At 40.6% G+C, this 27,005-nt stretch overlaps 1 protein-coding gene across 1 annotated transcript in view; it reads right to left on the bottom strand.

The window, feature by feature from the left end:
• Positions 1–24,997, bottom strand: part of LOC121566852 (SR-related and CTD-associated factor 4) — a 70,344-nt gene extending 45,347 nt beyond the window's left edge. Inside the window, exons 1-7 of the mRNA XM_041876737.2 lie at positions 24,824–24,997; positions 21,923–22,006; positions 21,665–21,709; positions 21,319–21,480; positions 19,443–19,694; positions 18,696–19,013; positions 12,143–12,489 (exon numbers count right to left, since the gene is read on the bottom strand). Coding sequence (XP_041732671.1) covers positions 12,143–12,489; positions 18,696–19,013; positions 19,443–19,694; positions 21,319–21,480; positions 21,665–21,709; positions 21,923–22,006; positions 24,824–24,853 — 1,238 coding nt within the window. The 5' untranslated portion in view covers positions 24,854–24,997. The remainder of the gene's footprint in view (positions 1–12,142; positions 12,490–18,695; positions 19,014–19,442; positions 19,695–21,318; positions 21,481–21,664; positions 21,710–21,922; positions 22,007–24,823) is intronic.
• Between the last annotated feature and the right edge of the window lie 2,008 nt (positions 24,998–27,005).

Here is a 27,005-nt window from a genome sequence, read left to right as displayed (position 1 = left end):
TGGTGGACTAAAAGCCAAGCTAAAACAGTGATATGGTGGACTAAAAGCCAAGCTAAAACAGTCATATGGTGGACTAAAAGCCAAGCTAAAACAGTCATATGGTGGACTAAAAGCCAAGCTAAAACAGTCATATGGTGGACTAAAAGCCAAGCTAAAACAGTCATATGGTGGACTAAAAGCCAAGCTAAAACAGTCATATGGTAGACTAAAAGCTAAAACAGTAATATGGTGGACTAAAAGCCAAGCTAAAACAGTGATATGGTGGACTAAAAGCCAAGCTAAAACAGTCATATGGTGGACTAAAAGCCAAGCTAAAACAGTCATATGGTAGACTAAAAGCTAAAACAGTAATATGGTGGACTAAAAGCCAAGCTAAAACAGTCAGTCATATGGTGGACTAAAAGCCAAGCTAAAACAGTCATATGGTAGACTAAAACCTAAAACAGTCATATGGTGGACTAAAATCCAAGCTAAAACACTGATATGGTGGACTAATAGCCAAGCTAAAACAGTCATATGGTAGACTAAAAGCTAAAACAGTAATATGGTGGACTAAAAGCCAAGCTAAAACAGTCATATGGTGGACTAAAAGCCAAGCTAAAACTGTCAGTCATATGGTGGACTAAAAGCCAAGCTAAAACAGTCATATGGTGGACTAAAAGCCAAGCTAAAACAGTGATATGGTGGACTAAATGCCAAGCTAAAACAGTCATATGGTGGACTAAAAGCCAAGCTAAAACAGTGATATGGTGGACTAAAACCTAAAACAGTCATATGGTGGATTAAAGGCCAAGCTAAAACAGTAATATGGTAGACTAAAAGCCAAGCTAAAACAGTCATATGGTGGACTAAAAGACAAGCTAAAACATTCATATGGTGGACTAAAAGCCAAGCTAAAACAGTCATATGGTGGACTAAAAGCCAAGCTAAAACAGTCATATGGTGGCCTAAAAGTCAAGCTAAAACAGTCATATGGTGGCCTAAAAGTCAAGCTAAAACAGTCATATGGTGGACTAAAAGCCAAGCTAAAACAGTGATATGGTGGACTAAATGCCAAGCTAAAACAGTCATATGGTGGACTAAAAGCCAAGCTAAAACAGTGATATGGTGGACTAAAAGCCAAGCTAAAACAGTGATATGGTGGACTAAAAGCCAAGCTAAAACTGTCAGTCATATGGTGGACTAAAAGCCAAGCTAAAACAGTCATATGGTAGACTAAAACCTAAAACAGTCATATGGTGGATTAAAGGCCAAGCTAAAACAGTAATATGGTAGACTAAAAGCCAAGCTAAAACAGTCATATGGTGGACTAAAAGACAAGCTAAAACATTCATATGGTGGACTAAAAGCCAAGCTAAAACAGTCATATGGTGGACTAAAAGCCAAGCTAAAACAGTCATATGGTGGCCTAAAAGTCAAGCTAAAACAGTCATATGGTGGCCTAAAAGTCAAGCTAAAACAGTCATATGGTGGACTAAAAGCCAAGCTAAAACAGTGATATGGTGGACTAAATGCCAAGCTAAAACAGTCATATGGTGGACTAAAAGCCAAGCTAAAACAGTGATATGGTGGACTAAAAGCCAAGCTAAAACAGTGATATGGTGGACTAAAAGCCAAGCTAAAATAGTCATATGGTGGACTAAAAGCCAAGCTAAAACAGTCATATGGTGGACTAAAAGCCAAGCTAAAACAGTCAGTCATATGGTGGACTAAAAGCCAAGCTAAAACAGTAATATGGTGGACTAAAAGCCAAGCTAAAACAGTCATATGGTGGACTAAAAGCCAAGCTAAAACAGTAATATGGTGGACTAAAAGCCAAGCTAAAACAGTGATATGGTGGACTAAAAGCCAAGCTAAAACAGTAATATGGTGGACTAAAAGCCAAGCTAAAACAGTGATATGGTGGACTAAAAGCCAAGCTAAAACAGTCATATGGTGGACTAAAAGCCAAGCTAAAACAGTCATGTGGTAGACAAAGCTAAAACAGTCATATGGTGGACTAAAAGCCAAGCTAAAACAGTCAGTCATATTGTGGACTAAAAGCCAAACTAAAACAGTCATATGGTAGACTAAAAGCTAAAACAGTCATATGGTGGATTAAAAGCTAAAACAGTCATATGGTGGACTAAAAGCCAAGCTAAAACACTGATATGGTGGACTAATAGCCAAGCTAAAACAGTCATATGGTAGACTAAAAGCTAAAACAGTAATATGGTGGACTAAAAGCCAAGCTAAAACAGAAATATGGTAGACTAAAAGCCAAGCTAAAACAGTGATATGGTGGACTAAAAGCCAAGCTAAAACAGTCATATGGTGGACTAAAAGACAAGCTAAAACAGTCATATGGTGGACTAAAAGCTAAAAGTCATATGGTAGACTAAAAGCCAAGCTAAAACAGTCAGTCATATGGTGGACTAAAAGCCAAGCTAAAACAGTCATATGGTAGACTAAAACCTAAAACAGTCATATGGTGGATTAAAAGCCAAGCTAAAACAGTAATATGGTGGACTAAAAGCCAAGCTAAAACAGTGATATGGTGGACTAAAAGTCAAGCTAAAACAGTAATATGGTGGACTAAAAGCCAAGCTAAAACAGTGATATGGTGGACTAAAAGCCAAGCTAAAACAGTCATATGGTGGACTAAAAGCCAAGCTAAAACAGTCATATGGTGGACTAAAAGCCAAGCTAAAACAGTCATATGGTGGACTAAAAGCCAAGCTAAAACAGTCATATGGTAGACTAAAAGCTAAAACAGTAATATGGTGGACTAAAAGCCAAGCTAAAACAGTGATATGGTGGACTAAAAGCCAAGCTAAAACAGTCATATGGTGGACTAAAAGCCAAGCTAAAACAGTCATATGGTAGACTAAAAGCTAAAACAGTAATATGGTGGACTAAAAGCCAAGCTAAAACAGTCAGTCATATGGTGGACTAAAAGCCAAGCTAAAACAGTCATATGGTAGACTAAAACCTAAAACAGTCATATGGTGGACTAAAAGCCAAGCTAAAACACTGATATGGTGGACTAATAGCCAAGCTAAAACAGTCATATGGTAGACTAAAAGCTAAAACAGTAATATGGTGGACTAAAAGCCAAGCTAAAACAGTCATATGGTGGACTAAAAGCCAAGCTAAAACTGTCAGTCATATGGTGGACTAAAAGCCAAGCTAAAACAGTCATATGGTGGACTAAAAGCCAAGCTAAAACTGTCAGTCATATGGTGGACTAAAAGCCAAGCTAAAACAGTCATATGGTAGACTAAAACCTAAAACAGTCATATGGTGGATTAAAGGCCAAGCTAAAACATTCATATGGTGGACTAAAAGCCAAGCTAAAACAGTCATATGGTGGACTAAAAGCCAAGCTAAAACAGTCATATGGTGGCCTAAAAGTCAAGCTAAAACAGTCATATGGTGGCCTAAAAGTCAAGCTAAAACAGTCATATGGTGGACTAAAAGCCAAGCTAAAACAGTCATATGGTGGACTAAATGCCAAGCTAAAACAGTCATATGGTGGACTAAAAGCCAAGCTAAAACAGTGATATGGTGGACTAAAAGCCAAGCTAAAACAGTGATATGGTGGACTAAAAGCCAAGCTAAAATAGTCATATGGTGGACTAAAAGCCAAGCTAAAACAGTCATATGGTGGACTAAAAGCCAAGCTAAAACAGTCAGTCATATGGTGGACTAAAAGCCAAGCTAAAACAGTAATATGGTGGACTAAAAGCCAAGCTAAAACAGTCATATGGTGGAAAAAACGCCAAGCTAAAACAGTAATATGGTGGACTAAAAGCCAAGCTAAAACAGTGATATGGTGGACTAAAAGCCAAGCTAAAACAGTAATATGGTGGACTAAAAGCCAAGCTAAAACAGTGATATGGTGGACTAAAAGCCAAGCTAAAACAGTCATATGGTGGACTAAAAGCCAAGCTAAAACAGTCATGTGGTAGACAAAGCTAAAACAGTCATATGGTGGACTAAAAGCCAAGCTAAAACAGTCAGTCATATTGTGGACTAAAAGCCAAACTAAAACAGTCATATGGTAGACTAAAAGCTAAAACAGTCATATGGTGGATTAAAAGCTAAAACAGTCATATGGTGGACTAAAAGCCAAGCTAAAACACTGATATGGTGGACTAATAGCCAAGCTAAAACAGTCATATGGTAGACTAAAAGCTAAAACAGTAATATGGTGGACTAAAAGCCAAGCTAAAACAGTAATATGGTAGACTAAAAGCCAAGCTAAAACAGTCATATGGTGGACTAAAAACCAAGCTAAAACAGTGATATGGTGGACTAAAAGCCAAGCTAAAACAGTCATATGGTGGACTAAAAGACAAGCTAAAACAGTCATATGGTGGGCTAAAAGCCAAGCTAAAACAGTTATATGGTGGACTAAAAGCTAAAAGTCATATGGTAGACTAAAAGCCAAGCTAAAACAGTCAGTCATATGGTGGACTAAAAGCCAAGCTAAAACAGTCATATGGTAGACTAAAACCTAAAACAGTCATATGGTGGATTAAAAGCCAAGCTAAAACAGTAATATGGTGGACTAAAAGCCAAGCTAAAACAGTCATATCGTGGACTAAAAGCCAAGCTAAAACAGTCATATGGTGGACTAAAAGCCAAGCTAAAACAGTCATATGGTGGACTAAAAGCCAAGCTAAAACAGTGATATGGTGGACTAAAAGCCAAGCTAAAACAGTAATATGGTGGACTAAAAGCCAAGCTAAAACAGTGATATGGTGGACTAAAAGCCAAGCTAAAACAGTCATATGGTGGACTAAAAGCCAAGCTAAAACAGTCATATGGTGGACTAAAAGCCAAGCTAAAACAGTCATGTGGTAGACAAAGCTAAAACAGTCATATGGTGGACTAAAAGCCAAGCTAAAACAGTCATATGGTAGACTAAAAGCTAAAACAGTAATATGGTGGACTAAAAGCCAAGCTAAAACAGTCAGTCATATTGTGGACTAAAAGCCAAGCTAAAACAGTCATATGGTATACTAAAACCTAAAACAGTCATATGGTGGATTAAAAGTAGGGCTGAACGATTAATTGCATTCGCGATAATATCGCGATTTGACTGAACGCGATTTTCTAATCGCAACGTGCGCGATTTGAGGTGGTCACGTGACGCGACTTTTCATGCTGTCCAGCGCAATGGCCTCTTGCTCGACGGAACAGTCAGAAACTGACACAGCTGATACTTTAATATCGAAGAGGAACAGCACGTCGGTGGTGTGGAACTATTTTGGTTTTAAAAAGAAGATGCTGAGCAGCGTCAGGTGTTGTGCAGAGCATGCCGTGCTCGATTGCTACTTCACGGGTAACACTACAAACCTGTTTCAGCACTTAAAAAATACCACAAATCAATGCATGACAGTTGTATGACCAAAATGCCGAGCATCAGTGCGCGAGACAAGCCAAATACCTCAAGACAGGGATCACTGACAGAAATGTTCGAAAGTGTCACTCCGTATGAACGTAATTCAAAACGGCACGGAGAAATCACTCGGACAATAACCGAGTTCATAGCCAAAGATATGATGCCTCTCAGCACGGTGACCAAGCCTGGGTTCATGGCATTAATACATACGCTTGATAAACGTTACAGTATACCCTCCCGCACATACTTCAGTCAGACTGCCATACCGGAGCTGTACAAAAAGTGCAAAGAGAAAGTCGCCGCGGAACTTAAAACGGTGGAGTTTTTTGCTAGCACTGCTGATATGTGGTCAAGCCGCACAGCTGAGCCGTACCAGAGTCTTACAGTCCATTTTATTGATCAGAACTGTTGGATAAGTATGGCTGGCAGTGCCATACTCGTAGTGAACTTTAGTCTGTGTGGTGTGTTATTGTTGTGTACTTGAGATAAGTGAGGCTCATCTATTTTATATTATAATATTCAAATCGTTTATAAAAAATAGTTTGTCTAAATTAAAAGTGCATTTCTCATTTTTTATTTATAACTTTATTTACTTTGATTTTACAAAATATTTTCAAAGCAAATTCCTTGTTTCAGTTGTGTGAAATGTTACTGACTTGGGAGCAGTAAGATACATACAATTTAAAATTATTTTTTTCTTAAGACTGTACCTTTTGCACACAGTGTTTACAAAGTTCATGCCTTTGTTTAAATTATTTAAATGCACAGTGGCAAAGCCACAGATGTTTCTGTAATGAGCAGTTCAATAAAAATGTCATTTATTTCCAAGTCATACATGTTTGAATTTAATTCTAACAAATAGACCCAGCCTATGGGAAAGAACATTTCACACTAAATGTATATACTATTGTGTTGGTCATATTTAAATCATTCATTATGTTTTGTAGGGGAAAAAGGATAAATAAATTAAATCGCATATTAAATCGCAATCGCAATATTGGGGGCAAAAAATCGCAATTAGATTATTTTCCAAAATCGTTCAGCCTTAATTAAAAGCCAAGCTAAAACAGTCATATGGTGGACTAAAAGCCAAGCTAAAACACTGATATGGTGGACTAATAGCCAAGCTAAAACAGTCATATGGTAGACTAAAAGCTAAAACAGTAATATGGTGGACTAAAAGCCAAGCTAAAACAGTCATATGGTAGACTAAAACCTAAAACAGTCATATGGTGGATTAAAAGCCAAGCTAAAACAGTAATATGGTAGACTAAAAGCCAAGCTAAAACAGTCATATGGTGGACTAAAGGCCAAGCTTAAACAGTCATATGGTGGATTAAAAGCCAAGCTAAAACAGTGATATGGTGGACTAAAAGCCAAGCTAAAACAGTGATATGGTGGACTAAAAGCCAAGCTAAAACAGTGATATGGTGGACTAAAAGCCAAGCTAAAACAGTCATATGGTGGACTAAAAGCCAAGCTAAAACAGTCATATGGTGGACTAAAAGCCAAGCTAAAACAGTCATATGGTGGACTAAAAGCCAAGCTAAAACAGTGATATGGTGGACTAAAAGCCAAGCTAAAACAGTAATATGGTGGACTAAAAGCCAAGCTAAAACAGTGATATGGTGGACTAAAAGCCAAGCTAAAACAGTCATATGGTGGACTAAAAGCCAAGCTAAAACAGTCATGTGGTAGACAAAGCTAAAACAGTCATATGGTGGACTAAAAGCCAAGCTAAAACAGTCAGTCATATTGTGGACTAAAAGCCAAGCTAAAACAGTCATATAGTAGACTAAAAGCTAAAACAGTCATATGGTGGATTAAAAGCTAAAACGGTCATATGGTGGACTAAAAGCCAAGCTAAAACACTGATATGGTGGACTAATAGCCAAGCTAAAACAGTCATAGGGTAGACTAAAAGCTAAAACAGTAATATGGTGGACTAAAAGCCAAGCTAAAACAGTAATATGGTAGACTAAAAGCCAAGCTAAAACAGTCATATGGTGGACTAAAAACCAAGCTAAAACAGTGATATGGTGGACTAAAAGCCAAGCTAAAACAGTCATATGGTGGACTAAAAGACAAGCTAAAACAGTTATATGGTGGACTAAAAGCTAAAAGTCATATGGTAGACTAAAAGCCAAGCTAAAACAGTCAGTCATATGGTGGACTAAAAGCCAAGCTAAAACAGTCATATGGTAGACTAAAACCTAAAACAGTCATATGGTGGATTAAAAGCCAAGCTAAAACAGTAATATGGTGGACTAAAAGCCAAGCTAAAACAGTCATATGGTGGACTAAAAGCCAAGCTAAAACAGTCATATGGTGGACTAAAAGCCAAGCTAAAACAGTCATATGGTGGACTAAAAGCCAAGCTAAAACAGTGATATGGTGGACTAAAAGCCAAGCTAAAACAGTAATATGGTGGACTAAAAGCCAAGCTAAAACAGTGATATGGTGGACTAAAAGCCAAGCTAAAACAGTCATATGGTGGACTAAAAGCCAAGCTAAAACAGTCATGTGGTAGACAAAGCTAAAACAGTCATATGGTGGACTAAAAGCCAAGCTAAAACAGTCATATGGTAGACTAAAAGCTAAAACAGTAATATGGTGGACTAAAAGCCAAGCTAAAACAGTCAGTCATATGGTGGATTAAAAGCCAAGCTAAAACAGTCATATGGTGGACTAAAAGCCAAGCTAAAACACTGATATGGTGGACTAATAGCCAAGCTAAAACAGTCATATGGTAGACTAAAAGCTAAAACAGTAATATGGTGGACTAAAAGCCAAGCTAAAACAGTAATATGGTAGACTAAAAGCCAAGCTAAAACAGTCATATGGTGGACTAAAAGCCAAGCTAAAACAGTCATATGGTGGATTAAAAGCCAAGCTAAAACAGTGATATGGTGGACTAAAAGTCAAGCTAAAACAGTCATATGGTGGCCTAAAAGTCAAGCTAAAACAGTCATATGGTGGCCTAAAAGTCAAGCTAAAACAGTCATATGGTGGCCTAAAAGTCAAGCTAAAACAGTAATATGGTGGACTAAAAGCCAAGCTAAAACAGTCATATGGTGGACTAAAAGCCAAGCTAAAACAGTCATATGGTGGACTAAAAGCCAAGCTAAAACAGTCATATGGTGGACTAAAAGCCAAGCTAAAACAGTGATATGGTGGACTAAAAGCCAAGCTAAAACAGTAATATGGTGGACTAAAAGCCAAGCTAAAACAGTGATATGGTGGACTAAAAGCCAAGCTAAAACAGTCATATGGTGGACTAAAAGCCAAGCTAAAACAGTCATGTGGTAGACAAAGCTAAAACAGTCATATGGTGGACTAAAAGCCAAGCTAAAACAGTCATATGGTAGACTAAAAGCTAAAACAGTAATATGGTGGACTAAAAGCCAGGCTAAAACAGTCAGTCATATTGTGGACTAAAAGCCAAGCTAAAACAGTCATATGGTATACTAAAACCTAAAACAGTCATATGGTGGATTAAAAGCCAAGCTAAAACAGTCATATGGTGGACTAAAAGCCAAGCTAAAACACTGATATGGTGGACTAATAGCCAAGCTAAAACAGTCATATGGTAGACTAAAAGCTAAAACAGTAATATGGTGGACTAAAAGCCAAGCTAAAACAGTAATATGGTAGACTAAAAGCCAAGCTAAAACAGTCATATGGTGGACTAAAAGCCAAGCTAAAACAGTCATATGGTGGATTAAAAGCCAAGCTAAAACAGTGATATGGTGGACTAAAAGTCAAGCTAAAACAGTCATATGGTGGCCTAAAAGTCAAGCTAAAACAGTCATATGGTGGCCTAAAAGTCAAGCTAAAACAGTCATATGGTGGCCTAAAAGTCAAGCTAAAACAGTCATATGGTGGACTAAAAGCCAAGCTAAAACACTGATATGGTGGACTAATAGCCAAGCTAAAACAGTCATATGGTAGACTAAAAGCTAAAACAGTCATATGGTGGACTAAAAGCCAAGCTAAAACAGTCATATGGTGGACTAAAAGCCAAGCTAAAACAGTCATATGGTGGACTAAAAGCCAAGCTAAAACAGTCATATGGTGGACTAAAAGCCAAGCTAAAACAGTCATATGGTGGACTAAAAGCCAAGCTAAAACAGTCATATGGTGGCCTAAAAGTCAAGCTAAAACAGTCATATGGTGGCCTAAAAGTCAAGCTAAAACAGTCATATGGTGGACTAAAAGCCAAGCTAAAACACTGATATGGTGGACTAATAGCCAAGCTAAAACAGTCATATGGTAGACTAAAAGCTAAAACAGTCATATGGTGGACTAAAAGCCAAGCTAAAACAGTCATATGGTGGACTAAAAGCCAAGCTAAAACAGTCATATGGTGGACTAAAAGCCAAGCTAAAACAGTCATATGGTGGACTAAAAGCTAAAACAGTCATATGGTGGACTAAAAGCTAAAAGTCATATGGTGGACTAAAAGCCAAGCTAAAACAGTCAGTCATATGGTGGATTAAAAGCCAAGTTAAAACAGTCATATGGTGGACTAAAAGCCAAGCTAAAACACTGATATGGTGGACTAATAGCCAAGCTAAAACAGTCATATGGTAGACTAAAAGCTAAAACAGTAATATGGTGGACTAAAAGCCAAGCTAAAACAGTCATATGGTGGACTAAAAGCCAAGCTAAAACAGTCAGTCATATGGTGGACTAAAAGCCAAGCTAAAACAGTCATATGGTGGACTAAAAGCCAAGCTAAAACACTGATATGGTGGACTAATAGCCAAGCTAAAACAGTCATATGGTAGACTAAAACCTAAAACAGTCATATGGTGGATTAAAAGCCAAGCTAAAACAGTAATATGGTGGACTAAAAGCCAAGCTAAAACAGTCATTTGGTGGACTAAAAGCCAAGCTAAAACAGTCATATGGTAGACTAAAACCTAAAACAGTCATATGGTAGACTAAAACCTAAAAGAGTCATATGGTGGACTAAAAACCAAGCTAAAACAGTCATATGGTGGACTAAAAACCAAGCTAAAACAGTCATATGGTGGACTAAAAGCCAAGCTAAAACAGTCAGTCATATGGTGGACTAAAAGCCAAGCTAAAACAGTGATATGGTGGACTAAAAGCCAAGCTAAAACTGTAATATGGTGGACTAAAAGCCAAGCTAAAACAGTGATATGGTGGACTAAAAGCCAAGCTAAAACTGTAATATGGTGGACTAAAAGCCAAGCTAAAACAGTGATATGGTGGACTAAAAGCCAAGCTAAAACAGTCATATGGTGGACTAAAAGTAAAGCTAAAACAGTCATATGGTGGACTAAAAGCTAAAACAGTCATATGGTAGACTAAAAGCTAAAAGTCATATGGTGGACTAAAAGCCAAGCTAAAACAGTCATATGGTGGACTAAAAGCCAAGCTAAAACAGTCAGTCATATGGTGGACTAAAAGCCAAGCTAAAACAGTCATATGGTGGACTAAAAACCAAGCTAAAACAGTGATATGGTGGACTAAAAGTAAAGCTAAAACAGTCATATGGTGGACTAAAAGCCAAGCTAAAACAGTCAGTCATATGGTGGACTAAAAGCCAAGATAAAACAGTCATATGGTAAGCTAAAACCTAAAACAGTCATATGGTGGACTAAAAGCTAAAACAGTCACATGGTGGACTAAAAGCCAAGCTAAAACAGTCACATGTTGGACTAAAAGCCAAGCTAAAACAGTGATATGGTGGACTAAAAGCTGAAACAGTAATATGGTGGACTAAAAGCTAAAAGTCATATGGTGGACTAAAAGCCAAGCTAAAACAGTCATATGGTGGACTAAAGGCCAAGCTAAAACAGTCATATGGTGGACTAAAAGCCAAGCTAAAACAGTCATATGGTGGACTAAAAGCCAAGCTAAAACAGTCACATGGTGGACTAAAAGCCAAGCTAAAACAGTCAGTCATATGGTGGACTAAAAGCCAAGCTAAAACAGTCATATGGTGGACTAAAAGCCAAGCTAAAACTGTAATATGGTGGACTAAAAGCCAAGCTAAAACAGTCATATGGTGGACTAAAAGCCAAGCTAAAACAGTCATATGGTGGACTAAAAGCCAAGCTAAAACTGTAATATGGTGGACTAAAAGCCAAGCTAAAACAGTGATATGGTGGACTAAAAGCCAAGCTAAAACAGTCATATGGTGGACTAAAAGCCAAGCTAAAACAGTCAGTCATATGGTGGACTAAAAGCCAAGATAAAACAGTCATATGGTAGGCTAAAACCTAAAACAGTCATATGGTGGACTAAAAGCCAAGCTAAAACAGTCACATGGTGGACTAAAAGCCAAGCTAAAACAGTCACATGGTGGACTAAAAGCCAAGCTAAAACAGTCACATGATGGACTAAAAGCCAAGCTAAAACAGTCATATGGTGGACTAAAAGCCAAGCTAAAACAGTCACATGGTCGACTAAAAGCCAAGCTAAAACAGTCACATGGTGGACTAAAAGCCAAGCTAAAACAGTCATATGGTGGACTAAAAGCCAAGCTAAAACAGTCATATGGTGGACTAAAAGCCAAGCTAAAACAGTCATATGGTGGACTAAAAGCCAAGCTAAAACAGTCATATGGTGGACTAAAAGCTGAAACAGTAATATGGTGGACTAAAAGCTAAAAGGTGGGAACAGACATGATTCCATTAGAGGATCTGTTCATCCTAAACAAAACAACTAAAGTCTCCTAAACATAACCAACTAATATCAACCATGGGCCCAGCCTCTTACCGAGAGCCAGACCTGGAGCGTGACCTCCTGCCGTGGCCACGCTGCCTCCCCTCCCTCCTCCCAGATGGATCTTCTCTTTCTCTGGAGTTTCCCTGGTCCTGGTCCTGGTTCTGCTGGGCAGTGTGCTGACTCTGGCCGTAGCCCTTGTTCAGACCAAGGTATCCTCCATCAGGTGTCTGCTGCCTCCCAGGCTGGCCCATCATATGGCCCTGAAACTGTTGCTCCATGTTGGGCTGCATCTGACCAGGAAACTGGCCGCTGTACCTGTTCCCTGGAACAAGGGGATTCATCTCCTCGCTCTTTACTTCTTCTGGTTCGTCATCATAATCAAAACGGTCCAGGAGTTTCTGAAGATAGACAGGCATAACCATAAGAATAGCATGATTTAGCTACACATCCATAACAAAATCAGAATAGCATGATTTAGCTACACATCCATAACAAATCAGAATAGCATGATTTAGCTAGACATCCATAACAAATCAGAGTCCCATGATTTAGCTACACATCCATAACAAATCAGAGTACCATGATTTAGCTTCACATCCATAACCAATCAGAGTACCATGATTTAGCTTCACATCCATAACCAATCAGAGTACCATGATTTAGCTACACATCCATAACAATCAGAATAGTATGATTTAGCTACACATCCATAACAATCAGAATAGTATGATTTAGCTACAGGTCTGCTGCCCTGGCTGGAACCTATGGAGGACTCTCCTCCTGGTTACACTAGTGACCATCCCGCACAGGCGGAGGTGTTGCTAACATTTACGACAACAAATGTAAATTTACAACAACAACAAAAATGTTTTGCGTTTTCGTTGTTTGAGCTTCTAGTGATGAAATCTATGCAGCCTACTCAATCACTTTTTATAGCTACTGTTTACAGTCCTCCTGGGCCGTATACAGCATTCCTCACTGAGTTCCCTGAATTCCTATTGGACCTTGTAGTCATGGCAGATAATATTAAACAATTTTGGTGACTTCAATGTTCACATGGAAAAGTCCACAGGCCAACTGCAAAAGGCTTTCGGAGCCATCATCGACTTCAACATGTCTCCGGACCTACTCATTGCCACAGTCATACCCTGGATCTAGTTTTGTCCCGTGGAATTAATATTGTGGATGTAAATTATCTTCCTCATAATCCTGGACTATGCAATCGTAACAAATAATCTGCTCAGACCCCAACCTAGGACCATCGAAAGCTGTGCTATAAATTCTCAGACAACCCAAAGATTCCTAGAGGCCCTTCCTGAATCCCTCCAAGGTTGTCGGAGTACAAAAATCGGTTAACCAGCTAACTGAGTATCTAAATTTTACCTTGCGTATTACCCTAGATGCAGTCGCACCCCTAAAAATAAAAAAAACATTTGTCACAAGAAATTAGCTCCCTGGTATACAGAAAATACCCAAGCCCTGAAGGAAGCTTCCAGAAAATTGGAACGGAAATGGCGCTCCACCAAACTGGAAGTTTTCCCGACTAGCTTGGAAAGACAGTACTGTGCAATATCGAAGAGCCCTCACTGCTGCTCGATCATCCTATTTTTCCAACCTAATTGAGGAGAATAAGAACAATCCCCCCCAAAAATCGGATACTGTCTCAAAGCTAACTAAAAAGCAGCATTCCCCAAGAGAGGATGGCTTTCACTTCAGCAGTGATGAATTCATGAACTTCTTAGAAGAAAAGATCATGATCATTAGAAAGCAAATTACAGACTCCTCTTTGAATCTGCACAGAACTGCCAGGACCAAGGATCAATGGAGACACTCAAGTTGTTTAATCCTCTCTCTTGACACATTCATGGCCTCTAAACCGTCAAGCTGCATACTGGACCCTATTCCAACTAAACTACAGAAAGAGCTACTTCCTGTGCTTGGCCCTCCTATGTTGAACATAATAAATGCTCCCTATCCTCCGGATGTGTACCAAACTCACTAAAAGTGGCAGTAATAAAGCCTCTCTTGAAAAAGCCTAACATTGACCAGGAAAATGTAAAAAACTAAAATCGGCCGATATCGAATCTCCCATTCCTCAAAAATACATTTGAAAAAGCTGTTGCGCAGCAACTCACTGCCTTCCTGAAGACAAATAATATATACGAAACGCTTCAGTCTGGTTTTAGACTCCATCATAGCACTGAGACTGCACTCGTGAAGGTGGTAAAATACCTTTTAATGGCATCAGACCAAGGCTCTGCATCTGTCCTTGTGCTCCTAGACCTTAGTGCCGCTTTTGACACCATCTATCACCACATTCTATTGGAGAGATTGGAATTCCAAACTGGTCTACACGGACAAGTTCTTGCCTGGTTTAGATCTTATCTGTCAGAAAGATATCATTTTGTCTCTGTGGATGGTTGGTCCTCTGACAAATCAATTGTATGTTTTGGTGTTCCTCAAGGTTCCGTTTTAGGACCACTATTGTTTTCACTATATATTCTACCTCTTGGTGATATAATTCGGAAACACAATGTCAACTTTCACTGCTATGCGGACAACATTTCTGCTGTACATTTCGATGAAACATGGTGAAGCCCCAAAATTGCCTACCCTGGAAGCCTGTGTTTCAGACATAAGGAAGTGGATGGTGGCAAATGTTTTACTTTTAAACTCGGACAAAACAGAGATGCTAGTTCTAGGTCCCAAGAAACAAAGAGATCTTCTGTTGGATCTGACAATTAATCTTGATGGTAGACATAAAGAAGTGAATGGCGGCAAATGTTTTACTTCTAAACTCAGACCAAACAGATACAGTGGGGAGAACAAGTATTTGATACACTGCCGATTTTGCAGGTTTTCCTACTTACAAAGCATGTAGAGGTCTGTAATTTTTATCATAGGTACACTTCAACTGTGAGAGACGGAATCTAAAACAAAAATCCAGAAAATCACTGTATGATTTTTCAGTAATTAATTTGCATTTTATTGCATGACATAAGTATTTGATACATCAGAAAAGCAGAACTTAATATTTGGTACAGAAACCTTTGTATGCAATTACAGAGATCATACGTTTCCTGTAGGTCTTGACCAGGTTTGCACACACACTGCAGCAGGGATTTTGGCCCACTCCTCCATACAGACCTTCTCCAGATCCTTCAGGTTTCGGTGCTGTCGCTGGGCAATACGGACTTTCAGCTCCCTCCAAAGATGTTCTATTGGGTTCAGGTCTGGAGACTGGCTAGGCCACTCCAGGACCTTGAGATGCTTCTTACGGAGTCACTCCTTAGTTGCCCTGGCTGTGTGTTTCGGGTCGTTGTCATGCTGGAAGACCCAGCCACGACCCATCTTTCAATGCTCTTACTGAGGGAAGGCGGTTGTTGGCCAAGATCTCGCGATACATGGCCCCATCCATCCTCCCCTCAATACGGTGCAGTCGTCCGGTCCCCTTTGCAGAAAAGCATCCCCAAAGAATGATGTTTCCACCTCCATGTTTCACGGTTGGGATGGTGTTCTTGGGGTTGTACTCATCCTTCTTCTTCCTCCAAACGCTGCTCTGGCACCCCAATGGTGGAACAAGCTCCCTCACGACGCCAGGACAGCGGAGTCACTCACCACCTTGCGGAGACATTTGAAACCCCACCTCTTTAAGGAATACCTGGGATAGGATAAAGTAATCCTTCTACCCCCCAAAAAAAAAGGAAAAGTGTAAAGTGGTTTTCCCACTGGCTATAGGGTGAATGCACCAATTTGTAAGTCGCTCTGGATAAGAGCGTCTGCTAAATGACTAAAATGTAAATGTAAATGAGTGGAGTTTAGACCAAAAAGCTCTATTTTGGTCTCATCAGACCACATGACCTTCTCCCATTCCTCCTCTGGATCATCCAGATGGTCATTGGCAAACTTCAGACGGGCCTGGACATGCGCTGGCTTGAGCAGGGGGACCTTGCGTGCGCATCAGGATTTTAATCCATGACGGCGTAGTGTGTTACTAATGGTTTTCTTTGAGACTGTGGTCCCAGCTCTCTTCAGGTCATTGACCAGGTCCTGCCGTGTAGTTCTGGGCTGATCCCTCACCTTCCTCATGATCATTGATGCCCCATGAGGTGAGATCTTGCATGGAGCCCCAGACCGAGGGTGATTGACCGTCATCTTGAACTTCTTCCATTTTCTAATAATTGCGCCAACAGTTGTTGCCTTCTCACCAAGCTGCTTGCCTATTGTCCTGTAGCCCATCCCAGCCTTGTGCAAGTCTACAATTTTATCCCTGATGTCCTTACACAGCTCTCTGGTCTTGGCCATTGTGGAGAGGTTGGAGTCTGTTTGATTGAGTGTGTGGACAGGTGTCTTTTATACAGGTAACGAGTTCAAACAGGTGCAGTTAATACAGGTAATGAGTGGAGAACAGGAGGGCTTCTTAAAGAAAAACTAACATGTCTGTGAGAGCCGGAATTCTTACTGGTTGGTAGGTGATCAAATACTTATGTCATGCAATAAAATGCAAATTAATTACTTAAAAATCATACAATGTGATTTTCTGGATTCTGAAAATTACAGACCTTTACATGCTTTGTAAGTAGGAAAACCTGCAAAATCGGCAGTGTATCAAATACTTGTTCTCCCCACTGTATGCTAGTTCTAGATACCAAGAAACAAAGAGATCTGCTGTTGGATCTGACAATTCATCTTGATGGTTGTACAGTCGTCTCAAATAAAACTGAAGGACATCGGCGTTACTCTGGACCCTGATCTCTCTTTTGACAGCTTTCTTCATCTTCGTAACATCGCAAAAATCTGAAACTTTTTGTCCAGAAATTATGCAGAAAAGCTAATCCATGCTTTTGTCAATTCTAGATTAGACAACTGCAATGCTCTACTCTCCGGCTACCCGGATAAAGCACTAAATAAACTTCAGTTAGTGCTAAACACGGCTGCTAGAATCTTGACTAGAACCCAAAAATGTGATCATATTACTCCAATGCTAGCCTGTCTACACTGGCTTCCTGTTAAGGCTATGGCTGATTTCAAGGTTTTACTGCTAACCTACAAAGCATTACATGGGCTTGCCCCTAGCCATCTCTCTGATTTGGTCCTGCCGTACATACCTACACGTACGCTACGGTCACAAGACGCAGGCCTCCTTATTGTCCCTAGAATTTCTAAGCAAACAGCCTGAAGCAGGTCTTTCTCCTATAGAGCTCAATTTTTATGGAATGGTCTGCCTATCCATGTGAGAGACGCAGACTCGGTCTCGACCTTTAAGTCTTTACTGAACACTCATCTCTTCAGTAGGTCCTATGATTGAGTGTAGTCTGGCCCAGGGGTGCGAAGGTGAACGGCAAGGCATTGGAGTGACGAACCGCCCTTGCTGTCTCTACCTGGCCGGCTCCCCTCTCTCCACTGGGATTCTCTGCCTCGGACCCTATTACGGGGGCTGAGTCACTGGCTTACTAGTGCTCTTCCATGCCGTCCCTAGGAGGGGTTCGTCACCTGAGTCGGTTGAGTCACTGAAGTGATCTTCCTGTCCGGTTTTGCGCCCCCTCGGGCTCATGTCGTGGAGGAGATCTTCGTGGGCTATACTCAGCCTTGTCTCAGGGTAGTAGGTTGGTGGTCTGTTGATATCCCTCTGGTGGTGTGGGGGCTGTGCTTTAGCAAAATGAGTGGGGTTATATCCTGCCTGGTTGGCCCTGTCCCGTCGGTATCACAGTGCCCCCGACCCCCCCCGTCTCAGCCTCCAGTATCTATGCTGCAATAGTCTGTGTGCCGGGGGGCAAGGGTCAGTCTGTTATATCGGGTGTAATTCTCCTGTTTTAGCTGGTGTCCTGTGTGAATTTAAGTATGCTCCCTCTAATTCTCTCTCCCTCCCTCCCCTCCCGGAGGACCTGAGCCCCTAGGACCATGCCTCAGGACTACCTGGCCTGATGACTCCTTGCTGTCCCCAGTCCACCTGGTCGTGCTGCTGCTCCAGTTTCAACTGTTCTGCCTGCGGATATGGAACCCTGACCTGTTCACCGGACGTGCTACCTTGTCCCGGACCTGCTGTCTCGACCTCTGAATGCTCGGCTATGAAAAGCCAACTGACATTTAATCGTGAGGTACTGACCTGTTGCACCCTCAACAACCACTGTGATTATTATTTGACCCTGCTGGTCATCTATGAACGTTTGAACATCTTGAAGAACAATCTGGCCTTAATGGCCATGTACTGTTATAATCCCCACCCGGCACAACCAGAAGGGGACTGGCCACCCCTCAGAGCCTGGTTCCTCTCTAGGTTTCTTCCTAGGTTCCTGCCTTTCTAGGGAGTTTTTCCTAGCCACTGAGCTTCTCCATCTGCATTGCTTGCTATTTGGAGTTTTAGGCTGGGTTTCTGTATAGCACTTTGTGACATCTGCTGATGTAAAAAGGGCTTTATAAATACATTTGATTGATTTTGTCTGTAATGTCTTTTTCGTTATGTGTCGGACCCCAGTAAGACTAGCTGTCGCCATTGGCTTCGGCTAATGGGGATCCTAATAAATAAATAAAAATGTCCTGTTAGATTAGGCCTCTTAATTGTCTGTTGGTCAGAAATGTGCTTTGAGTACAAAAAATGCATTACCTTAGCTAGCGAGTTCTTCTGCTCCGTAGGATGTGTCTGGTGTGTGTTGAACAGTGGATGGTGTGAGTTATGCTGGCCTTGGACCATCTGTGGGTGGGGATGGTCAGCCATGGTGTTGGGAACCACAGGAGGGGTCTGGTCAGCCATGGCGTTGGGAACCACAGGGGGGGTCTGGTCAGCCATGGCGTTGGGAACCATAGGGGGGGTCTGGTCAGCCATGGCGTTGGGAACCACAGGGGGGGTCTGGTCAGCCATGGCGTTGGGAACCACAGGGGGGGTCTGCTGCGCTGGCTGGAACCTCTGAAGCATCTTCTGAAGCTGTACAGACAGGAGGGAATACACTCAATCCATCAAATCACTTACTACCTAGGTGACAAGCAAGATAATATCATGTATTTATCCTTTATTGGCCTGGTATAGAACCTTATTCAGAAGAAATACCTAGTTCACAGCAAAACAGCCAAATGATTGGTCAAGAAAGAGCAAAATGGTGAAGAGGAGACAAGACACATTGTATTTGAATGTTCTGTCCCAGTCGTGTTGTTGTGGGGTGTATGAGCTAGTAGTGTCGCTATAACAACAGACTTAGAACGAGTAGAACTGGAATAGAACCTCTAACCATGGCAATCTGACAGGTAACCCCATGGGTAACTCTCATAGAATTAGAATACAGGATCTCCATGGGTACGCTCACCACGGACGACCTGGTATTGTGATGCATCATTTCATTCTATGGCTCTCACTCACCTCGTGTCCCTGTCCGGACTGGAAGAGCTGGGCCACGGCAGCCAGGGCCTCGGGGTTCTGGAGCTGTGGGGGGAGCTGGGGCAGGGCTGCAGCTATGGAGGCACTGGAGACCGGGGGCTGGGCCTGGAGGTCCTCCTGGGGGGAGGGATCAGGGACTAAGGAGCCAGTAGCCATGTCCAACAGGGGCTGGACGATGTCCATCTCAAACACAGCGTTCTTCTGCCACAAGTTGAGAACACGGATGATCTTACTCTGCAGAGAGAGAGGGAAAGGGAGACAGAGGGAGAAAGACAGAAATTGGAGGAATAAGAACCCATAATGAGAGAGGTTTACAGTTATGTTCTGCTTTAGTTGGCCATTAAGTAGATCAGAAAGAGTAACGTTTCTCAACTCTTACATTTTTGTACCAGCTCAATACAGCCACACCTGACTCAATACAGCCACACCTGACTCAATACAGCCACACCTGACTCAATACAGCCACACCTGACTCAATACAGCCACACCTGACTCAATACAGCCACACCTGACTCAATACAGCCACACCTGACTCAATACAGCCACACCTGACTCAATACAGCCACACCTGGCTCAATACAGCCACACCTGACTCAATACAGCCACACCTGACTCAATACAGCCACAACTGACTCAATACAGCCACAACTGACTCAACTACTGATTAAGTCAATACAATCCTCCATGATTAAACTACCGAATAATTTAATACAATCCTCCATGATTAAACTACCGAATAATTTAATACAATCCTCCATGATGAAACTACCGAATAATTTAATACAATCCTCCATGATTAAACTACCGCTTACTTTAATACAATCATCCATGACTCAACTACTGACTAATTTAATACAATCATCCATGACTCAACTACTGATTAATTTAATACAATTATCCATGACTCAACTACTGATTCATTTAATACAATCATCCATGACTCAACTACTGATTCATTTAATACAATTATCCATGACTCAACTACTGATTCATTTAATACAATCATCCATGACTCAACTACTGATTAATTTAATACAATTATCCATGACTCAACTACTGACTAATTTAATACAATCATCCATGACTCAACTACTGATTAATTTAATACAATCATCCATGACTCAACTACTGATTCATTTAATACAATCATCCATGACTCAACTACTGATTAATTTAATACAATTATCCATGACTCAACTACTGACTAATTTAATACAATCATCCATGACTCAACTACTGATTAATTTAATACAATTATCCATGACTCAACTACTGATTCATTTAATACAATCATCCATGACTCAACTACTGATTCATTTAATACAATCATCCATGACTCAACTACTGACTAATTTAATACAATCATCCATGACTCAACTACTGATTAATTTAATACAATCATCCATGACTCAACTACTGACTAATTTAATACAATCATCCATGACTCAACTACTGATTAATTTAATACAATTATCCATGACTCAACTACTGATTCATTTAATACAATCATCCATGACTCAACTACTGATTCATTTAATACAATCATCCATGACTCAACTACTGATTCATTTAATACAATCATCCATGACTCAACTACTGATTAATGTAATACAATCATCCATGACTCAACTATAATATAATAATATAATATGCCATTTAGCAGACGCTTTTATCCATGCATACATATGCATACATTTTTGTGTATGGGTGGTCCCGGGGATCGAACCCACTACCCTGGCGTTACAAGCGCCGTGCTCTACCAGCTGAGCTACAGAGGACCACTAACAACTACTGATTAGTTTGTTAATGCTAGAACAAAAAAATGTGCTACAGTAAACATCTACAGTAATAACCCTACCTTGTCATCGTGTGGACAGAGGTAGAGGTTCTGGAAGGTCGGGGTGAAGTTCTTTTGGAACCTGGGTCCATAGACGTCCTTGTCCACTCCAAACTGGTGTCGGGACTGTCGGACTATAGAATCCACCACGTATAGGCCAGGAACCTTCAGCTCTGGCTTACACTGGAGAAACAAGTCACAGATTTTATTTTCACCGGTCTTTCCACATTATCACTGGTCTACAACATTACAATAAAGGGTAAAAACGTTTGTTTTTGTTATATGCTTTCTAAGGCTACTGGCATTGTCTGAAAGCAAAGCGAACCACTATTGAAAATAGTTCCTTGGTTGTGTTTCCATGACTTACCTTCTTGATGAACTTCTCCACAATCTGGACGACATGCTTGTATAGCTGAGAGGGGGATAAGAAGTGGAAACAGGATCAAATGTTTCATGGTGTGAATCTAAACATGGTCACATTTTAGCGGCAATAAAAATTACTTCGTCAGTATTTCATTTTCCAATGAGAAACACTCATCTGATAACTTAACAGTGCTGAACTACAAAGTCCAAGTTGCTCCTTGAACTACAAAGTCCAAGTTGCTCCAATGACGGCCTAACTTACCTTGATAGCTTTTATTGCTGATTTAGTGACTGACATCATCTTTGCCCGTGATATCGGTGGCTTCATGTCAATCATGGAGAATAACTGGAGAAAGAGGAAGATGAAGAATACCTTTAGCTAGCGCTATATTAGTGCACTACTTTTGACCAGGACCCCATAGGGTGCCATTTGGGACAAAGATATCCTTACTAGTCTCCAGTGGCTCCCAATAATAACCCGCACTCTTATTTCCAAAATGGCTGCCATGGAGTGGTCCCAACCATAAAACAGACCCTACAGTGACAACACTGCCCAGTCTTCCCCAATCCTGAGGTGTTGTGGAGAAATCAGCTTCTTGGAATGGAGAGCGCCCATTAAAGGGCGATAGTAGTAAGGAAGGACCCCTAACGCCAGGGTTGTGGGTTCGATTCCCACGGGTGGGGGGCCAATATGGAACTGTATGCACTCACTAACTGTAAGTGGCTCTGGATAAGAGCGTCTGCTAAAATGACTAAAATGTAAATGTCAATCTAATCCAGACTCCACATAAATCATCCCAAATTCACATTTGTTTTATAAGCACAGTTACACCAAAACTGAGTGAGTAAGGGTAGACAGGTCATGTTCATGGAGGAGAAAAAACACTGATGCCTCTACACCGAACACATGGTGCAAATACAGGCAAACATATACATGAAGAAAGGAGAAGCTGCCATTTCTTTTGGAGAAAAAGGCTAAAAAAAAAGAAAACAGTTGCCGGTATCCAACAGGCTATTTACCTGCAAGAGGAAGACAGCTATCTAACGTTAACTAGAAGAACACTAGCTAACCCACAACACTTTAGTTATATTCACGTATAGTTTTCAGGAAGACAAATAACTAACTTTGTACATAGAAACAACTGGGCAACTAACATTAGCAAACTTTTACTTACATAACCATGTGCTTCTGCATTTCCTACAACAAAACCACCACCTAGCAACTAGTTAATTAGCTAGCTAAATTAGCAACCATTGCCGTATTTGCTAATAACAGACCGACCCTATCAACAAAACAGAAAACTGGCCGTGCAATAACGTTTATGGCATGGGTTATGCATTAATGGGAGACCAGTTGAGCAAAAAAACTCTGAGGTTGATGCTCCATCTTCTTAGGTCAACAACAGAGGAGGCTCCTCAGAGGAGGAAGGGGAGGACCATCCTCCTCATTGAATTTTTTATTTATTTTTATGGTAAAACATATAAAAAGTGATCATTTTTAGATAAAACTATACTAAATATAATCACGTCACCAAATAACTGATTAAAACACACTATTTTGCAAAGAAGGTCTACAGCAGCCTCAACAGCACTCTGTAGGGTAGCACCATGGTGTAGCCAGAGGAGGACAAGCTTCTGTCCTCCTCTGGGTACATTGACTTCAATAGAAAACCTTGGAGGCTCATGGTTCTCACCCCATTCCATAGACTTACATAGCAATTATAACTTCCGGAGGATGTCCTCCAGCCTATCAGAGCTCTTGCAGCATGAACTGACATGTTGTCCACCCAACCAAAGGATCAGAGAATGAATCTAGTACTGAAAGCATAAGCTACAGCTAGCTAGCACTGCAGTGCATAAAATGTGGTGAGTAGTTCACTCAAAGAGAGAGAAAGACAATAGTTGAACAGTTTTGAACAAAATGGAGAATCAAGAGAGAAATAGTATTTTTTCACTTTCACTTACTTAGTTAGTTTAGCCTACTGAAACGCCCTACTCAAACAGAGGGATGCTATGTTAGCTAGCTGGCTATGACTTTCCAACACAACACTTGAACTCTTCCAAGTCAAGGTCAGCGTTTGGTATAACTCATTTATTGCCACCTGGGCCCGCAGGTGTAACTGCTTACTGACTGTACACTAACGTTACTGCACGACTGTCGTGGGTTTACTAATGTGTTAGTTCTATTAGCTATGCTATGACATTACTTTAGCTAAGATGGTGACAACGAGGTAGGCTGTTTGTAGAGGTTTGGCTTGGTAAGTTATGTTTTCGCCTGGTCACATACAGCTGATGTGTTGCGCATTGAAGTCCACAAGGGAAGGGAAGGAATACAACTGGCTGTTATGAGTGAACTCAATTTACAAGTGATCAGGGATGTTTTCATTCCGCCAATTGTGTTGAAAAAAGTTTCTTAAACAGAAGCTAACTGAACAAAACGGGGATAAACATACCTGAATTTGTCCAATAGAAACTCTCGTTTGCAACTGTTGGACTAATGATTACACCCTATATCGGCTAGATGCAGGCAAGAGTGTGCAAGGCGGTATTGAATGTTACTGTCTGTCACCTCATTTGTCTCTCAACCTGTGTGCACCTACGTTGTAAACTTTCATTCATAGGCTAAGTTGTAGCAACCTCATGATGGGTAAAGAGAAAATTCTAGTATCATGTAGTAGCCTAAACCTATCGATGTTACATTGAACTGGGTGAATGGAATATGAATGAGTCATCCAATATGCTGTAATAGAAATAAGGCCATACTCATTTTTTAAAAATCGTCCTCCCTCATCTTAAATGGCACTGACCGCCACTGGTCAACAAAAAGGGCAAAGTTCGCCATCATTTTGTCAATCTTGCATGATAGCTTTTAGCTTGTTAGATGCGTAGCCATTTTTTAGTTGTTGATTGGAAAGGTCTAAAAGTGGGTAGCTTAAAGTTAGCTAACGTTTGATTAGCTATTAAATTAAATGAACACATTGTCCCTTCTGGTAGGCTATATTATTTTAATAACATGACACACAGTTGGCAAGATTAGGACATATTTGGCCAATACATCGACAATTCATCTAACTAGCTAGTTCAGCCAGCAGAGTTATCTCTGGGTTAGCTACGTAGCTAGCTAACCGAAACCGCCTGCTACAAAGACAGCTTCATATTTTACCTCCAAGTTGAAAGCGTTGACGGAATCCATAATTATTTGTTGATGTGCCGATAAATTACCCTTTTAAGTGAATAATACGTGATGATTTAGCTGGCTATGTTTATGTATTCGTAGCGTCGGAAACGTTCGCTCGCGTTGCTACCCCGCGTCTCCGCTTGTCGAAAATAGGTGTGGCCAAACGTTTCCGAGGGAAAAACGTCTCGGAACACAGAACCAAATTCTCGCGAGAAAGACTAGAAGAGGCCAGGACGGGATAGGCCCTTTTCACGATGACGTCATCTAACTTCCGCCTTTCCGCGTAGCAGGTTAACTTCACTTCCGTTCGCCCGTAACCTGAGACTTCTCTTCTGAGGTACGTTTAAGTTAAATTAGTAAAGTTAAGAGTAATAATGTTTACGTATATGCAATGGTTTGTAACTTGCTAACGTTATTGTTAATTCATAATTGTTCACTGCCTTAGTTACTTAAAAGTGGGCTAACGTTAGCTAACAACAACTTAGTACCAGATACCGATAACGTTAAAAGGTAGCGTTACATTGCTGCCTGGCTGTAATGTAACAAGTTTACTTAGCTAGCTATCTAACCCTTTGTTAGGCAGTTAGTTTATTCATGAATGTATAGTAACTCACCTATTCAAATACTGTTGTGCATGATAGCTAGATAAATATTGATTCCTGGTCAAAGCTGAATGTTTAATTTAGCTGTTTCTTTTCTCCCGGTGTCTGTATCGCAACAGTATCCCATCCAACACCGAAGCATGGCACAATCTTCGAGAAGATGCTATTGCAGTGTACCATTTTGTTCAAACAACAAACAGAAATTCCCGTATCTTCCCGTAAAAATCTCCTCAGCTCAGCAGGGAGGACACTCTTAAGACCCAGGCCATCGCCCGGCTGAGGATTTTAGTCGAGAGGGCCATACGGAGGGTGAAGGAGTACCATATCTGGGATGGGCTTGTTCCTCTTTCCACAGTGGGTTCAGTGAATCAGCTGTGGGCCATCTGCTGCCTCATGTCGAACTATCAGGGACCTCTTGACATTAAAGGAGACAAACCAGTCTGATGTTTTTGTCAACTGGAAGTTGTATATTTCCTGAGTAAGCTAGATGGGCTGTAAATAGAAGTACTTTTATATTACTGTATTGTATGTACAAAAAAATGTAAATATGAATTAACTTTGTTGGTAATTTAATTGATCTAATGTTATACTGTATGTTTTTGTTAAGGGTAATAACTTTTTCATAGCTATTAATGAACCTAATGTGATATATTGTAAAAATATCCAACTATTAACCATGTTATGTGCTTATGTGTCATGGCACTGATGGAACTATTAAATATATGTTTGCAAGCAACTGCTTCCAATCCTTTTTGATTTTGGTAAGAGCATTTACAACATCGCAATCCTTTTCAAAATTTGTATTTCAATACATAGATATACAGTATATAACACAATTAAGTTCATTTGCAGTTAAAGAAAAACATGTCGACATTTACATCACAATCCTTTTCAAAATGTGTGTTTCAGTACATAGGAGATATACAGTATATGACAAGTTAATTTGCAGTTAAAGAAAAAAATGTCAAAGGTTCACCTTCCACATTTACCTTAACACTATTTACACATAAAATTCTGCCTTATGTTTTATAACTTAAGAAGACATCCATGTAGATGTTATAATAGAAATGATCAAGCTTCTGTCGCATTGAGTGGATAATCTCCTCATCCCTAAAGATTCTCTCAACTGTGAAGTCAGTGCGGGTATCTGTAATGAAGTCACACCACTGAAGTCCGCTTAAGGCGAGTTGGCCTTGAACCTGATAGTAGTATTTGTGGCTCTTCTTAAGGCAGGCCTGGCCTTTAACTGTGATCAGGTGTTTAACTTGGTAACATTTTCAACATCGCAACTCTTAACCTCAGCAAGACCAAATGGTGGTGCTTCTGTTGGGCAGAAGACTTTAGCATCCGGGCTGGCTGCAAGGTGAGGTGAATCAGGGTGGATGATGACCCCGCATTGTTTCAGAGAGACATCACAAAAATCAGAATATTGCCTCAGTATCTCAGGTTCCAGATCCAACCCTCTTCTCATAGCAGCTGTCTGAGGAGTTCCTCTCAGAATGCGGGTTGCCAAAGCCTTGGCAGACAACTCCCCCACGAACATGGCATATTTCACGGAATCTGCT

Source organism: Coregonus clupeaformis, chromosome 5 (genome assembly GCF_020615455.1).
Source record: "Coregonus clupeaformis isolate EN_2021a chromosome 5, ASM2061545v1, whole genome shotgun sequence".
NCBI classification, from domain to species: domain Eukaryota; kingdom Metazoa; phylum Chordata; class Actinopteri; order Salmoniformes; family Salmonidae; genus Coregonus; species Coregonus clupeaformis.
The sequence above is the reverse complement of the archived record's forward strand: the minus strand, read 5'-3'. Positions and strand labels throughout refer to the sequence as shown.